Here is an 18083-nt window from a genome sequence, read left to right as displayed (position 1 = left end):
ACCTCATGATCCACCCACCTCGGCCTCCCCAAGTACTGGGATTACGGGCATTAGCCACCGAGCCTGGCCTTTTTTATTTCCTAAGATGGAGTCTTGCTCTGTTGCCCAGGTTGGAGTGAAACGGTGTGATCTTGGCTCACTGCAACCACCGCTTCCCAGGTTCAACCAATTCTCCTGCCTCAGCCTCCTGAGTAACTGGGATTAGGGGTGTGTGCCACCATGTCCGACTACTTTTTGTATTTTTAGTAGAGATGGGCTTTCACCATGTTGGCAGGCTGGTCTCGATCTCCTGACCTCTGGTGATCCGCCCGCCTCGGCCTCCCAAAGTGCTGGGATTACAGGCATGAGCCACCATACCCGGCTCTATAGGCAAAATCTTAATAAACACTGAAAACATACTGAACTTTAAAAGTTTAACCTTATAAATTGTAACCATTTAAATATTTAAACATTGATTTCAAACTTTGTTACCAATATCTTATAAATTTTTACTAATAATTTGTATTAGTAAAAGAGTCTAATGAATCAGTCTCTTTACTTACCATAAAAAGCAGAAAAATATACACAAAATACTATAATGGTTAGAAAACTTATTTCTAGATACATTCATGACTACACATAACTTAGCTTTTCTAAGGGTCTTTGAAAGTATGTTTGTTTTCTGGCAATTTTCTCCAGGGAGCCCAGCACCCTCAGGGTCTTCTGGCTGGAATGCAGATTCGATGGATCAGCAGTGGAGGTCCTGGGGGCCACAAGGGGAAGCCAGAAATCCACAGTAATCGTTGACCTGACGTCCTTGAGCTGCTGAACCAACATCCCAGGTGTTTAAGTCCCTGTGGTCCATTGGCCAAATGCAATTCTTTGCTGATATAACGGTTATACAAATAAAGAAGCCCAGAGAAAGCACTGCATATGGGAAGGCAAGATTGACCTAAAGGGGAAGATCTTGGTGGGGAGGGGAAGCAGTAAAGAAAAAAGGAGGTGGGAAAGGGAACTGGAGAGGACAGATCTGGCAATTTCTCTGAAAGCAAATTAGTAAGGATTTTAAGAAAAGTTTGCCTTTTTTCCATGTCCATAATGGGGACTAGAACAGTGACCCACAGGATCATTGTGAGAATTATGCCAGGCACACAGTAAGTGCTCAATAAACATTGCCTATCATTATTATTTTATTAATTTGGGCCTCCAGAATGGATGAGAGCTGCAGACTGGAACAGTATAAGGAAACCCAGGAAGTCCATTCTTCTTACTCTCCCTCCATCTCCTCTCTTCCACAACTGCTCCTGTGCACAGCTGTTTTAATCCTATATCTTTCTGCAGATTGGCTTTCTTTCTATGTCCATGATGCTTAAAACAGTCACTAACATCTTTTAAGTTTCCAAACTCCTTGGTTCAAGACAGCAGCTATTCCAAAGTGCATTATTTTGGTCTCAAGTCCAGATTTCCAGAAAGACACTAATCATCCAGCTTCAATGGAAAGTCCACTCTTGGATGAATTAACTGAAGCTGTGACAGGAGAGTTGTTTAGAAAGGACATGGCTGCTTCTACTAGAAAAGTTCCCAAAATCTGGAGGGGGGAAAAGCAGGGAGGCAGTGCTGCTGTGAAGACAGAATGGTAGGTGAACATTTGGGTACATTTCTTTTGGGTGCATGTGCACACAGGAGTATATTTGTGCATGTGTGCATAACTTGGATAGCACTGTATATAGGCTTTGTTTCGTTGGTTTTTTTGAGACAGAGAGTTTCACTCTTGCTGCCCAGGCTGGAATGCAATGGTGCAATCTCGGCTCACCGCAACCTCCGCCTCCTGGGTTCATGCGATTCTCCTGCCTTGGCCTCCCAAGTAGCTGGGATTATAGGCATGCACCACCACACCTGGCTAATATTTGTATTTTTAGTAGAGACAGGGTTTTGGTCAGGCTGGTCTTGAACTCCTGACCTCAGACCATCCACCCGCCTCAGCCTCCCAAAGTGCTGGGATTACAGGCCTGAGCCACCGAGCCCAGCCTGATTTCATTTGTTTGTTTGATTGCTTTAGAGACAGATTCTCTGTCACTGAGGCTGGAGTGCAGTGGTGCAATCATAGCTCACTGCAGCCTGGAACTCATTTCCTGCACTCAAGGGATCTTCCTGCCTCAGCCTCAACAGCAGCTGGGATTACAGGTGTGCCTGTAATCACCACGCCTGGATAATTAAAAATTTTTTTTTTTGTAGAGAGAAGGTCTTGTTATGTTGCTTAGGCTGATCTTGAACTCCTGCTCTCAAGTGATCCTCCCACCCCCAGCCTCACAAGTAGCTGAGATTATAGGCATGAGCCACCATGCCTGGCAACAGTTGTCTAAATTATTTGTGACAATGCATTCAGAACACATTCAGTAAGATATTTTTCTACAGCACTATATTTATGAGCTATGTTAACATTTCCATGTATAGATGTTCTAAATGAATTTAAATTATTTCTATTATTTTGCTTTTAGAAACTCTATTTGCATGATATTCTTGTAACTAAATAGTTGTTACTATCTATTATTAATTCCTTTGTGTGTGTATGTGTGAGATGGAGTCTCACTCCTGTTTCCCAGGCTGGAGTGCAGTGGTGCGATCTCAGCCCACTGCAGCCTCTGCCTCCCGGGTTCAAGCGATTCTCCCACCTCAGCCTCCCAAGTAGCTGAGATTACAGGTGCCCACCACCACGTCCGACTAATTTTTGTATTTCAGTAGAAACGGGGTTTCTCCATGTTGGTCAGGCTGATCTCGAACTCCTGACCTCAAGTGATCTGCCTACCTCGGCCTCCCAAAGTGCTGGTTACAGGTGTGAGCCACCCACACCAGGCTCTCTTCTTAATTCCTTAGGGAAATTCCTTAAATTGTAATTGCCAGATCAGAGGTGTGTCATTTTTTAACAGTTTTGATACATGTTGCTAAACGTGCCAGGCAATTTGAGCCACACTCACACCACAACATACAAAATGCAGTTTCCCTCAACATCGTCTTCAGTACTTAGTTGAAAATTAATCACCATTTGATAAGTGAAACAAAATTTCCTTAATTACTTGTAAGATTGAAGGATATTTCATGATTTTTTTGACCAACTGTTTTTGTTGTTGTTGTTATATTCTTATTGGTTTATAAGAGCATTTTAGCCAGGCATGGTGGATCACGTCTCTAATCCCAGCACTTTGGGAGGCTAAGGCAGGTGGATCACTTGAGGTCAGGAGTTCAAGAACAGCCTGGCCAACATGGTGAAACCTGGTCCTACCAAAAATACAAAAATTAGCTGTGCTTGGGGGCAGGCACCTGTAATCCCAGCTACTCGGGAGGCTGAGGCAGGAGAATCAATTGAACCTGGGAGGCAGAGGTTGCAGTGAGCCAAGATCGAGCCACTGCACTCCAGCCTGGGCAACAAAGCGAGACTCCATCAGAAAGAAAGAAAGAGAGAAAGAGAGAGAGAGAGAAAAGCATTCCAGTATGGGAGAGAGTATGTGCAGAGCCTGCGGGGAGAGAGCGGGAAAGAGGAACATACCTCCTGGATTTGAACACCAGCAAGGAAGCCAGTAAAGTTGGGACAGAGTGGGTAAAGGGAAGTTGAGGCAGGGTTTTGTAGACTTCTGTAAAGACTTTGGCTTTTAATTCAAAGGAGACGGGAAGCCATTCTGAGGGTGTGTTAAATTGTGTTTCCAAAGATGGCTGTAGAAATATCTCACACTTCACATAGTCTTTTGCAATGTGATCTTGCCAAGATCTAAGAAGAAATAGAGTCTCTTTCCCTTTTCCTTGAATTTGGGCTGACCCTGTAACCAATTCTGACCAACAGAATATAGTTCTTTAACTAGATCCTGTACTACTGCAAATTCCAGGCTGGGCCTTAGGAACTGCTTTAGAAGTCTTCCTTTCACTTCTTGAAATGTTCCTTCTTGGAACCCAGATGGCATGTGGAGAAAGACATGGGCCACTGTGCCTGACAACAGTTGTCTAAATTCTTTTTGACAATGCATTCAGAACACATTCAGTAAGATCTTTTTCTACAGCACTACTCTACTCTTCTACAGCACTTGCTAGAAGAGAACCAAGGCCCAGGCATCTTCCGCCAGCCCCTAGCCTTTCAAGCCAGCCAAGGCTTGAAAGATAACAGATAACAGAGATGAGCCATGTTCAACATACTCTGCACAAATTTTTCACCCTCAAACCAAGAGCAAGTAATAGCAAATGTTTTAGACCATTTTAGGGTGATTTGTTACTGATGACAAAACAAGACAAATAGAGATTAACTAAATAGCACAGGCCACAGTGGAGTAGGCATGAGACCCCGCAGTTACTCTCCCGAAATTCCTAGACCCCTCCTGCTTATGTAAAGAACACCAGGTCTGGGTTAATCACAAACAAATGACTATTCCAAGAAGCGCTGTGCTCCTTCGCTAATCATCTGTTAGCTTCTTTCTGTTAACTAATGGTATCTCTATATGAACATGCTGAGACCACCTTGTCGTATCTCCTCATTTTGTCCTTTAAAATCTGCTTGTAACCACCCCAACTTGGAGCACCTCCCCGACTCAGTATATAAGTGCTTCCCAGGTTAAACTCTTTACCTATATGCATTTGCCTTCGTTCTGGTTTTTTTTTTTTTTTTTTTTTTCCCCCAACATGCCTGGCTAATTTTTAAATTTTTTGTAGAGACAAGGTCTCACTATGTTGCTTAGGCTAGTCTCAAACTCTGGGGATCAAGTGATCCTCCTACCTCGGCCTCCCAAAGAACTGATCCTTACAGTTCTTTCTTTCAGGTCAACATTACGCACCAATAGGCGACTGAAATAAAAATTGGCACCTGAAAGTGACATACTACTGGAATGAAAACCTAAAGCCAATTGCTACATGTTTGGGACCAAGTAACATACAGAAGACTGAAGAACAGTGAGAAGGCTGCTGGAGTCTTCGTATGGTTGATTTGTCCCTCCCAAACCTCATATTGAAGTGTAATCCTCAGTGCTGGAGGTGGGGCCTGGTGGGAGGGTCATGGGTGCCGGTCCCTCGTGGCTTGGTGCTGTCTTCACAACAGTGAGTTCTCATGAGATCTGGTTGTGTGCGGCACCTCTCCCTACCTGCTCCTGTTCTTTCCATGTGACGTGGCTGCTCCCACTTCACCTTCCACCATGAGTAAAAGCTTGCTGAGGCCTCTCCAGAAGCCGAGTGGATGCCAGCACCAATGCTTGTACAGCCTGCGGACCTATGAGCCAAATAAACCCCGTTTCTCTATAAAGCACCCAGTCTCAGGTATTCCATTAGAGCAATGCAAGAAAGGCCTAACACAGCCTGAAACAGGAAGGAAACACTTGCTCTTGCTCTTGTGGGCTAGAGAAAAGGGGGCCTGAGTTACATACTGGCAGCTCAATTACAGACACTGTCACTTGTAGCAATGTGGAAAATGGTCCATGTACTAAGGAACTGGCTAAGGACATTTTCATGTAGAATGGTGAAAATGCCAAATGGCTTGTGATAGTTGCTAAAGTACAGAAAGAGAGATAAACTAAAGAGGGAAATGTTCACCTTTCAAGCAAATTTTAGAAGAATACAGAGGGCCCAAGACTGTCTGAGTCAGTTAGCAGTGTGTTCTAAAAGCAAAATAAAACTTGGAGGCAAAGAGCAAATCTAAGATGCTGTAACTGCCCAATGGGGTCTCCTTGCCCAGTGCCTAGACAGACTCAACTTAAGACAGGGGAATTGCAATAAAGAGTTGAATCCACACAGAGTCAACAGTACGAAAGACTGGAGTTGTATTATTACTCAACTCCGTCTCCCCAAAGACTCAGGATGGAGTTTCTAAGGAAAATTTGATGGGCAGGGCATCAGAAATTGGGGACTGCTGATTGATTAGGTCAGGGATGAAATCACAGGGAGTCGAAGCTGACCTCTTGTGCTGAGTCAGTTCCTGGGTGGGGGCCACAAGACCAGATGAATCAGTTTATCCATCTGGGGGACAGCTGATCCAGCGAGTGCAGGGTCTGCAAAATATCTGTTACCTGAAGGAGCACTTTCGGAGAAGTTTAGAATCTTGCTGCCTCCAGCTGCATGACTCCTAAACCGTAATTTCTAATCTTCTATTTTGTTAGTCCTGCAAAGGCAGTCTGTAGTCCTTGGGCAAAAAGAGGGTTTGTTTTGGGAAAGGGCTGTTACTGTCTTTGTTTCAAAGTTAAACTATAGGCCAGGCGCAGTGGCTGACACCTGTAATCCCAGCACTTTGGGAAGCCTAGGCGGGAGGGCTGATCACATGACCTCGGGAGTTCGAGATTAGCCTGGCCAACATGGTGAAACGCTGTCTCTACTAAAAATACGAAAAATAGCGGGGCATGGTGGCGCATGCCTGTAATCCCAGCTACTCGGGAGGCTGATGCAGGATAATTGCTTGAACCCAGGAGGTGGAGGTTACAGTGAGTCGAGATGGGGCCATTGCACTCCAGCCTGGGTGACAGAGTGAGACTCTGTCTCAAAACAAAACAAACAAAAAAACCAAAGTTAAACTATAACCTAAGTTCCTTCCAAAGCTAGCTCGCCCTACACCCCAGAATGAACAAGGATAGCTTGGAGGCTAGAAGCAAGTCAGAGTCAGTTAGGTCACGTGTCTTTCACTGCCATAATCCGCTCAGTTATAATTTTTGCAAAGGTGATTTCACTGCCACAAGTAAAACATGGCCTCTAGTCAACATAAGGCCCTTTGTTAAAATCCCAGAAAGACGTAAGGAGGCGCTTCTCAAACCTTTATAGTTAGTGAGACAAACAGGCTTCTGAAAGAACAAGTGTATTCTCACACAGCACCCTGACTTGTAGCCCAGAGAGGAAGTGTATCTTAAAAAGACTGGTGGAAAACAAACAACCCACTTAAAAAGTGGACAAAGGACCTGAAAAGGTATTTCTCAAAAAAACATACAAATGGCCAACAGATATATGAAAAAGTGCTCAAGTTAGGCTGGGCATGGTGGCTCATGCCTGTAATCCCAGCACTTTGGGAGGCTGAGGAGGGCAGATCACCTGAAGTCAGGAGTTCAAGACCAGTTTGGCCAACATGGTCAAACCCCATCTCTACTAAAAATACCAAAAATTAGCTGGGCATGGTGGCACGCTCCTGTGATCCCAGCACCCTGACTTGCTGCCCAGAGAGGGAGTGCATCTTAAAAAGATTGGTGGACATGATTTTTATTTAACACAGTGAATCCCAATAAAATCCACAGAAAACTCACAATGTTTTTAAGAGAACTGAACTAACACCAGCACCAATAGCTTCGACTAAAATGGACAGAGACAGCTCAAAACACAGTCATTGGGCTCCTAACCATTTACTGGCAGGAAACAGGCTCAGTAAACTATTTGGCTGCAAATCAGGTTTTTGTTGCTGAGATAGGGTCTCCTCCGTTGCCCAGGCTGGAGTGCAGTGGCACAGTCATGACTCACTGTAACCTCTGCCTCCCTGGAGTGGCTGGGCCTACAGGAGCATTCACCAAGCCTGACTAGTTTTTGTATTTTTTGTAGAAACAGGAGTTCACCATGTTGCCCAGGCTGGTCCTGAACTCCAGGCCTCAAGTGATCCACCTGCCTCGGCCTTCTAAAGTATTGGGATTACAGGCATGAGCCACCACACCCGGCCCAATCCGGCTTTTTCAAACGGAAAAGGAAGGGCGACACAGAAGGTGGAGTTAGGAAATGTATCAGGCCCAGTTGTGTGTGGATAAGCCACCACAGGGATGATTCTGTGGGTATGGAGACCTAAGAACTAAAAAGACAAGTTATCTGCCTCCCACATTTTTCGTACAAGATGAAGAGGAAAAAGACACCTATAATAAAGAAGTTCAAGCGTGAATGGAAGAGACAGGGGCAAGGGTAGAAGCATAGTTTTTGGATCTTCCTGAATTGCTGCATAAAAATAGCAACTAGATAGCACAATCAACAATCAAAAGCAGGAAGAGCTGAAGACTAACAGCATCTATGTGGGAAGGAACAGAGGGCAAAAAATAAAAAAAAATAAAAAAAGCAAATGCCGGATTCAGAGCCAGAAAGTAGGATGATGGTTGCCACAGAAGAAGGGAAGCGGGAACAGAGAGTTCTTTAGTAAGTAGTTTGTTTTGCAAATTGAAAAGATTTCTGGAGATTGGCTGTAAAACAATGTGAATGTACTATTACTTCATACTACTGAACCATACACCTAAAAATGGTTAAGTGCCAGGTGTGATGGCTCATACCTGTAATCTCAGCACTTTGGGAGGCCAAGAGAGAAAGCTCACTTGAGGATAGGAGTTCAAGACCATCCTGGGCAACAGAGACACCCCCTGTCTACAAAAAAGTTAAAAATGAGCCAGGCATAGCGGGGCACACGTAGCCCCAGGCACTTGGGAGGCTGAGGTGGGACAATTGCTTGAGCTCAGGAGTTGGAGGCTGAGTTGGCCACTGCACTGAAGCCTAGGCAAGAGACCTCATCTCAAAACACAACAACAAAAAAGCTTTTACTCTAATTCTCATGTTCAGGACAGGCTGCCACTAGCGTAAGGATAGGACAAAGGAAGGAAGTGCGGTCCACGGGAGCTTTCAGGGCAACAAGACAGCTTGGGGTTTCATGTTTATATTTTCATTCTCAACAATTAGCATAACACATGGAAATAATAAATAGTGTTGGGAAAACTGGATATCCACAAGTTAAAGAATGAAATTAGGCCTTTATTTAATACCATATTCAAAAATCAACCTAAAATGAATTAAAGACTTAGCTGGTAAGACCTGAAACTAAAACTAGACAACAAAAATGTAGACAAATGATTACATCAAACTAAAAACTTCTGCACGGCAAAGGAAACAACCAAGTTAGGAGACAATGTACAACACAGGAGAAAATACACACTTAACATCTGATAAGGGGTTAATATTCAAAATATATAAATAACTCAAAACTGCTCAATAGCAAGAAAATAACCCACTTAAAAAGTGAACAAAGGACCTGAATAGGTACTTCTCAAAAGACGTACAAATGGCCAAAAGATATATGAAAAAGTGCTCAAGTCAGGCTGGACGCAGTGGCTTATGCCTGTAATCCCAGCACTTTGGGAGGCTGAGGCAGGCAGATCATCTGAGGTCAGGAGTTCAAGACTAGTTTGGCCAACATGGTGAAACCTCGTTTCTACTAAAAATACAAAAAGTTAGCTGGGTGTGGTGGCATGCGCCTGTGATCCCAGCTACTCAGGAGGCTGTGGCAGGAGAGTTGCTGGAACCCAGGAGGTAGAGGTTGCAATGAGCTGAGATCATGCCACTGCACTACAGCCTGGGCAACAGAGCAAGACTCCATCTCAAAAAAAAAACCCCACAAAAACAAACCAAAAAAAACTCAAGTTACTAATCATTAGAGAAATGCAAATTAAAACCACAATGAGATAATAGTTCACCTGTTAGATTGACTTATCAAAAAAAAAAAGGTGTTGGCAAGGAGGTGGAGCAAAGGGTACACTCTCAGTGGGGATATAAATCAGTACAGCCATTATGGAAAGCATTCTTGGAGGTTCCTCACAAAACTAAAAATAGCCTGTAATCCTAGCATTTTGGGAGGCTGAGGCAGGCAGATCACTTGAGGTCACGAGTTCCAGACTGGCCTGGTAGAGATAGCGAAACCATCTCTACCCCAAAAAATGCAAAAATTAGTCAGGCATTGGGATATACACCTGTAATCCCAGCTACTCAGGTGACTGAGGTGGGAGAATCGTTTCAACCCAGGAGGCTGATAGAGGTTGCAGTGAGCTATGATTGCACCACTGCACTTCAGCTGGGATGACAGAATAAGACTTTGTTCTCAAAAACCCCCACAAAAACCTGAAAACAGAACTACCATATGATCCAGCAATCCCACTAATGGGTATATATCCAAAGGGAATGAAATCAGTATGTCAAAGAGATACCCACATTCCTGTGTTCTCTGTAGCATTACCCACAATGGCCAAGATATAGAATCAACCCAAGTGTCCGCAGACAGACTATATAAAGAAAACGTGAGCTGGGCGCAGTGGCTCACGCCTGTAATCCCAGCACTTTGGGAGGCTGAGGCAGGGTGATTGCTTGAGGTCAGGAGTGAGACCAGCCTGGGCAACATAGCAAGACCTTATCTCTACAAAAAATACAAAAATTAGCCAGTCTTTGTGTTGCAGCCTGTGGTCCCAGCTGCTTGGGAGGCTGAGGCAGAAGGACTGCTTGAGTCTAAGAGGTCAAGGCTGAAATAAGCCATGTTCATACCACTGTAAAGCAGCCTGGGTGACAGAGCAAAGCTCTGTCTCAAAAAAAAAAAGAAAAGAAAAGAAACAATAGTATATACACAAAAGAATACTATTTCAGCCTCAAAAAGAAGGCACTCCTGCAACATGCAACAACGTGGAAGACATGGTAAAGTGAAACAAGCTGGGCACAAAAAGACAAATACTTCATGATCTGACCTGTGGAAACTTAAAAAGTCAAACTTCCCAAGTTTGACTTAAGAAATGCAGAGTGCAAAGGTGGTCACTAGGAGCTGGAGGTGGGGGATTGGGTGAGAGGAGTTCAGGGTGATGTTGGTCAAAGAACAAACACAAAATATCAGCCAGAAGGAGTAAGTTGAGGAGACCTACTGTGTACATGGTGACCAGTGAGCAACCTTGCACTGTGCCTTAAAAACCACTAAGAGTAGGCCAGGCACAGTGGCTCATGCCTGTAATCCCAGCACTTTGGGAGGCCAAGGAGGGTGGATCACCTAAGGTCGGGAATTCAAGGCCAGCCTGACCAACGTGGAGAAACCCCATCACTACTAAAAACATAAAATTAGCCAGGCATGGTGGTGCATGCCTATAATCCCAGCTACTTGGGAAGCTGAGGCAGGAGAATCACTTGAACCCGGAAGGTGGAGGTTGCGGTGAGCTGAGATCGCACCATTGTACTCCAGCCTGGGAGGGCAACAAGAGCGAAACGCCATCTCAAAAAAAAAAAAAAAAAAAAGACTGAGAGATTTTTAAATGTTCTCAGCACAAAAACATGAGGTAATGCATATGCTAATTAGTGTGATTTGGCCATTCCTGAATGTATACATATTTCAAAACATCATGTTGTACACCATAGATATACACCTTTTATTTATCAATTAAAGGATCGGTGTATCCTCCATGAAACTTAAAAGAGAGCTGGTTAACATCTGAGGGCAACGTCTCTTGGAAACAACTTGAGTACTTTAATTATATAAGTATCTAGCAGAAGAGAAAAAAACAACATAGTTTTAATTTTAAATTTTATTAAAGTACAGAGTTAACAAGTGTTGAGTTTTTTACATAGGAAAAGCCAAGTCAATTCAGATGCTTTATAGAAAAATTAACATTAAAAAACAAATAGAAATCCATGACTAAAGGGGAAAAATAACTTTCAAAAGTTACCAAAATTCTAACCATATCTGAGACCATTATAAATTTTAGACAGTAGATTTACCACACATATTGCATTTTCAAATTCTCATGTAGCAAAACATAACCACGTAGTTTGGCTACAGCTAATTGTTTCAGAAAAGTTTAAAAAATTAGCAAAGTTATACCTATAAAACTTTTGTAGAGTTTTCTTTATGCAAAGTAAAAAAGGCTTAAATCTTTAATAAAGGAAAACAAAACAATCCTCTTAAATTTCTTATAAATAGCTCTCAAGACATATATTACACATCTGCTGTAAGCTTTCTTTACCTGAGAGAACTTCCCAGGATCCTTAATCCCAAAGGATTACCTTCAAGAGTTCTTCCATCATTTTACTTACGTGAATATGATTACACTCTATACAAGTGGATTGGGACATATGCATTCTTAATCTGCCCTTCCCCATTGAAGTTTCTTTCTGAAAGGATTTTGCTTAAGGAAAAAAAGAAAGCTCTTTGGTAAAGGCCAAATATTTCAACTTTTAAAAATGACTGCTTCTGTGAAAGATTTATTGAGGAAGAAGAAGAGAGGGGAAACTCTAAACATCTGTGTGAACAGCTCTCCAGTCCTGCAAAGTCAAAGGCCCGACATTAGAGAGTGCACCTCTGCCTGAAATGCAAAACTAAGTTAACTAACAAGTTACAGAAAATATCCTTCAGAAAATTCCACAAGCCAAGTGGCTACTGCATTGTCCCTGACGAAGGAGGGCCCAGCGTTCTCTCTGGGGGTGTAAGGTCTTAGTTCTAAGTTTGTCCCTTCTTAGTTTTAGGTTGAGCCTGCTTTCACTTTCAAGAGGTATCGGATACTAGAGTACACCAAATGTGCATTTAGAAAGGCAATAAAGGGAGGGAAAAAGCCCAGGTAGCTTAAATACAGGCTCCGGAATTCCCTTCACAGGAAGGTGAAGCACCAATGATGGGAAAAATTAAATAAATACATCATCTTAGAAAGGCAGAGGGCGGGCTGCGTGCAGTGATTTACACATGTCATCTCAGCACTTTGGGAGGCCAAGGCGGGCACATTTCTTGAGCTCAGGAGTTGGAGACCAGCCTGGACAACCTCATCTCTACAAAAAAATAAAAATAAAAATTCGCCAGGTATGGTGGCAAAAACGTGTGGTCTCAGCTACTTGGGAGGTGGTTCTTGAGCCCCAGGAGATAGATCAAGGCTGCCATAAATCAAGATCATGTCACTGCACTCCAGCCTGAGTGGCAGAGTGAGCCAGTCTCAAAAAAAAGGCAGAGGGTGACAATTTTGGCATGGGGATGGGAAATTAACATTACACTGAGGTCACTCATAATGAAGGATCTTCTGAAGAATCAGAAATAAACAATGTTGTATGGAAACAGAACCCCAAAACCCCAGTAACTCCACCCACCCCACAGCCCACCCCACTTCATCTCCCCTACAAAGAGCCTCCAAATACCTGTGGCAAACAATTTCTTCAGACAATTCCCCAAGAAAATTGTGGGCAAAAGTAAAACTAACCAATGAGTATTTAAAAAGTTAGACTCAGTAAAGATGTGGTTGGGTCTCTGAAGGCTTATAATGGAAATGGTCTCTAGTTTCCAGTCAGGTAACATGCTTCGGACGGCACTCCCATAAGAACCCCCACCCCCTGTCACCCACTTAGTGTTTTTACTCATAAAAATGAGGGGAAACTTTTCTATCAGATGAGTGACACAGAGGAAATATTCACTTGCAGCTTTAAAAAAATCTTCTTCAATTGTCATCCCTAAATGTGTCTGACCAGCAGCTTCTGGGAATATACTCTTTAAGTTGTGTACAAAAAACTGTAGGAAGTAAATGTCTATTATTTTTAAAAGATATCAGTGAGTTAATCAAATTAACACCATTGTTATAGCAACTCAAAGCCACTGGCACAATGTTTCCAGTCTCTTAAATAACATTGCACAAAACTGTAGATTCTTTTTTTTTGAGACAGAGTTTCACAATTGTTGCCCAGGCCAGAGTACAATGGCGCAATCTCGGCTCACCACAATCTCCACCTCCTGAGTTCAAACAATTCTCCTGCCTCAGCCTCCCGAGTAGCTGGGATTACAGGCATGTGCCACCATGCTCGGCTAATTTTGTATTTTTAGTAGTGATGGGGTTTCTCCATGTTGGCCAGGCTGGTCTCGAACTCCTAACCTCAGGTGATCTGCCTGCCTCGGCCTCCCAAAATGCTGGATTACAGGCATGAGCCACTGCACATGGCCATAACTACAGATTCTTTAAATCCAGGAATGTTGACTCTTCACCTGAGTATTGTGTATCACAATTAATAACCATTAACACTATTAACTTTGCATTGATAGTCCCTCGGTCCTCAGATACATCCACATCTCTTTTGTTCATCCAGATATACATGCTAACATTTCAGCAGAGAATAAAACTCAGATCAACTTTTAACTCTTCCTCTTGCCTCAGACCAACTTGCAGAAGGGAACGGGAGACCACAAACCAAGACTCACACATCTGGAAAACGTGGAGTGACTGGGCTGGCTCCGGAAGAAGGGACGCGGGCCTTCCACCGCCCACACCCCCTTGCTTGGGCTTCCCTGAGCTGCTTTCTGCAGAGGAAAGGGCCAACCACAGCCAGCCAAGGAATGCAAGGCCTTGTCAGCTTGACCTTGACTGGGCATAAGGTCAGTTTCTTAAATCACACCAGCTGGCCACCAGACCCAGCCGAGAAGACAAAGCAAGGGCTCTGCTAGACCTCAGCAGGAGGAAGACAAAGAAACTAGTCACAATGCTGCCCTGGCCCCCAACCTGCTTCTCAGAGTGTTTCCTAAAAACAACCGCGGTGTACCCACGGCCCCATGCCACTGCAGCATGGCTACTGTGTGTGACATGCAGCCCCACTTCCTGAGCCTGTTCCTGGCCCACGGAGCTCCGGTCCCCTAACTGGTTCCTCAGGTTAGCAAACGGCTTTCATCGGCTTTCATTTTGCAACTCCTGATGAATCTCTCCTGCCCTATTTAATGGAAATTTAATGGACTTTACAAAACAAGGCTCTCTTAACCAAACACACAGATGGAGTGCCTTTTAAAACAGAATCTCAAACACTGTAAGTAGGGAAAGTTCTAGAGGAATTCATCCCCTATATTTGTTTTTCCCTGGGTTTTCTTGGGAGAAGGGCAAAGGAATGAACAGAAAGAATTTTACTGATTTCACCCACAAGCATTTTGGGAGAAGGGCAAAGGAATGAACAGAAAGAATTTTACTGATTTCACCCACAAGCATTTTGGCACACAGACGCCCAGCTTAGGTGGCATTCAATTTTGTCCAACTCATAGAGTACGGCACAGAAAAAAATGACTAGGCTGTCTTTTATTCTCAGATCCTCACTTCCAGAGAGCTCAAGAAGATTCTTTCCACCCCGAATGAAATTCTCTAACAGGAGTTTCCATAAAGTAAACCTCTTCCCTGCCTGAGAACATCAACACTGAAAATGGGCATCATCTTGGGTAGCTGCCAAAAGACACATCTCTATGAGTATTACAGTATGTATTTTGGAAATCCCTGTGGATGTTACTTACGGCTTAAATACCCTCAACCGCCCACCTCTCTCTCCTTTTTTTTTTTTTTTTTTGTTTTTTTTTGTTTTTTTAGATGAAGGCTCACTCTTGTCACCAGGCTGGAGTGCAGTGGCGTAATCTTGGCTCACTGCAACTTCCACCTCCTGGGTTCAAGTGATTCTCGTGCCACAGCCTTGAAGTAGCTGGGATTACAGGCACACGCTACCATGCCCAGCTAATTTTTCTATTTTTAGTAGAGACGGGGGTTTTACCATGTGGACCAGGCTGGTCTTGAACTCCTGACCTCAAGAGATCCACTCGCCTCCTCCCACTTGTCTTTAAGTATATTTGGCCACTCCCACACTTTTCCTAACATGCTTTCCTGGGTCACAGTGTCTGAGGTGCTGCCTGGGATCCTCACCTCAGAAATTCTCTCTTTAGTAAATCTACTCCATGGACACCAAAATGAACTTGAATGGTGTGGTCACATTACAGCGACAGAACACAAAAGCTCTTCCGCTTTTACAGTTTCAAAGGCCTCAAGGTGGAGAAGAAACTGAGGGGCTGACCTCAACAACTGAAAGAGCAGTGCATGCAGCAGGCTTCAACTTGAAGCAGCTTTTCAGTTAAGGTCCTAAAAGTATGATCATTATCAACAGCACACACAAGTAAGAATTATAGCCCTCCATTGGTTAGGCAAAGAAAACAACACGAATCCTGTTCTATAACCATGTGACTAACACCATAAATAAGCGCCATACTTTTGCAGTAACTAAGATCAGGTAGTGATAATCTGGTGGAGAACCATGTTGGGGGTGACTGGGGAAATTGTGCTTTTTCACATTATTACAAAGATGTGGGACCCAGAAGAGATGAGACCTCGGGGAAGGGTGTGGGCAGAGAGTGAAGTCTGTGATTTCCAGCATCACAACCTCAGAGGGAGACGTTTAGGGGCCATGAGGAGGCAGCACGGAGGGTGCAGCTGAAAAGCAGGTGCCTCCTCTTGGACCTTATAAATACCAGGGGCTCTGCAGTCTGAGTCCTGTCCTCAAAGTCCCCTGGGGACAAAGCTCTAAGAGGTGGGAGTTGAGGGAGAGGGGTCTGGATTCTGTCAGGGGCTGGGGATTTGGCATGTTTTTCTATTCCAAGGATGAGTATGACTGGCCACACAAGGTATTTTTTATCCCTGTGAAAAGATGCTGTGCCCCAAACTCTGTTTCGGCAAAACCAAGCAGAATGAAGTCAACATAACTAGTATCTAGTTTCTAGGGGTAGGATATTTCAACCATGATCAGTTTAGTTGAAAATTTCAATTCCTTTCGGACAAACTGGTAGTTTCTTTTTGAATTTCAAAAGTAAAAATCTAATCAGGAGATTTTTTTTTTTTCTGAAAGCCTTTTCAGACCCACTTAGGCACAGGGCGCCAGTCACCACTTAACCCCCGGGGACACTGTTCAAAAGATGGCACTTTCCAGGCTGCAGGCCCACAGAGCCCAGGGGACCACTGACATTGTCAAACGGAGAACTGCCGGGTGGGGCAGCAGAGGGGAGCGACCAGCGTCCACAGGTACAACAGCACACAGATCCAGCAGGAGGCCATCTTGACCCAGAAGATGGACCAGCTCCCGCTGAAGAAGCTCTCCATGTTGGCACTTTCGTAGCTATGGAAACAAGAGACCCAGCTGCAGTCAGAGCAGGAATATATTGAGATATAATTTACTAACTCACATCCATGCATAATGTACAATTCAATGGCTTTTAACACATGCATACACAGACTTGTGCCACCACCAACACAATCCATTTCCAAACATTCCCATCACCCCCAAAAGACATCATGCACCCCTTAGGCACTCTCCACTTCCCCATAGTCCCCTGGTCCGTCCCCAACATTCACCAATCTACTTTCTGTCTCTATGGATTTGCCTATTCTGGACAGTTGATATAAAGGAAATCACAAGGCCTTTTGTGTGTGGCTTTTTTACCAAAGCATACCATTTCCAAGGCTCATCCATGTGGTAGCATGCATCAGTCCTTCATTCTATTTTTTTTTAAAGTGCTAAATAGTATCCTATTGCACGTATAGAACACATGGTCATTTGGGGTGTTTCCCCTTTTTGGCTATCACGAATGATGCTGGTATTAATCATCAAACTTATGTGGGTAAAAACATACAGGGGTAAGTTTTTTTTGTGGACCTAGTTTTCTTTTTGTCTTAGGTACATGCTCAGGAGTGGAAGAGCTGGATTATATTGTAACTCAATGTTTTATTGTTTAAGGAGCTGCCAAACTCTTTTCCAAAGCAGATTTCACATTCAAACCAGCAATGTAAGAGGGTTCCAATTTCTCAACTTCCTTGACATTTGTTATCATCTGCCTTTTTAATTATAGCATCCGCCATCCTTTCTTAAGCTTCCCAAGCCAAAAATCCCCAGGAGTTCTCAAAGCGTCACTGGGAAGCATTAAAGCTCTCTTCTCCTCTCCTCCAATCAATGTGCTTGAAACCACCACTCCCACCACCCGACCACAATTCCCCTTCCTCATTTTATTTTTCTCCCCAATGCTCACTACCATCTACCACACCGTATCTAACTTGGGTCATAGTCTGCCTCTCCCGCTAGACTATAAGCCCTGCCTCCTAGAACCATGTGGCACACAGGAGCCACTTGTACATCTGTTGAATGAATGATACGAGGAAGCACAAGGAGCCTACATGTCTAAGCCTAACTTAGTGGTCAAATTATGATATAACCGACGCTCTGGACTTGTAGAAAAAGTATGAACCTCTGTGTAGTGACAGGGAAGGCCAGGTCAATCATGTACTGTCAAGTTAAAAAAAGCCTCTGGGGGAAAACATATATGATGACATTTATGTTTTAAAAAAAAATGACATGTTTACAAATGCACAGAAAAGGAATGAAAAGATACACATCCTAGCAGTGGTTATCTGTGTTGGGGTTAGACAGGGGGGTACCACATTGCTACTTTTCATAATTCCACATTTAGTTTGTAGTTTTAAAAAAGATGTTTCAGGCTGGGCACGGTGGCTCACGCCTGTAATCCCAGCACTTTGGAAGGCTGAGGTGGGTGGATCACAAGGTCAAGAGATCAATACCATCCT

The 18083-nt window shown here is 43.7% G+C and overlaps 1 protein-coding gene across 2 annotated transcripts in view; it reads right to left on the bottom strand.

Annotated features, from left to right (window-relative positions):
• Positions 1-16244: 16244 nt before the first annotated feature.
• SERINC5 (serine incorporator 5) overlaps positions 16245-18083 on the bottom strand; it is a 129998-nt gene continuing 128159 nt past the window's right edge. For both annotated transcript variants that reach the window (XM_032277285.1, XM_032277287.1), the window contains one exon: positions 16245-16623. In XM_032277285.1, the coding sequence (XP_032133176.1) occupies positions 16476-16623 (148 nt within the window). In that variant the 3' untranslated portion in view covers positions 16245-16475. The remainder of the gene's footprint in view (positions 16624-18083) is intronic.

Source organism: Sapajus apella, unplaced genomic scaffold (assembly GCF_009761245.1).
Source record: "Sapajus apella isolate SASKATOON/1434 unplaced genomic scaffold, GSC_monkey_1.0 scaffold1, whole genome shotgun sequence".
In the NCBI taxonomy this organism is placed as follows: Eukaryota; Metazoa; Chordata; class Mammalia; order Primates; family Cebidae; genus Sapajus; species Sapajus apella.
The sequence above is the reverse complement of the archived record's forward strand: the minus strand, read 5'-3'. Positions and strand labels throughout refer to the sequence as shown.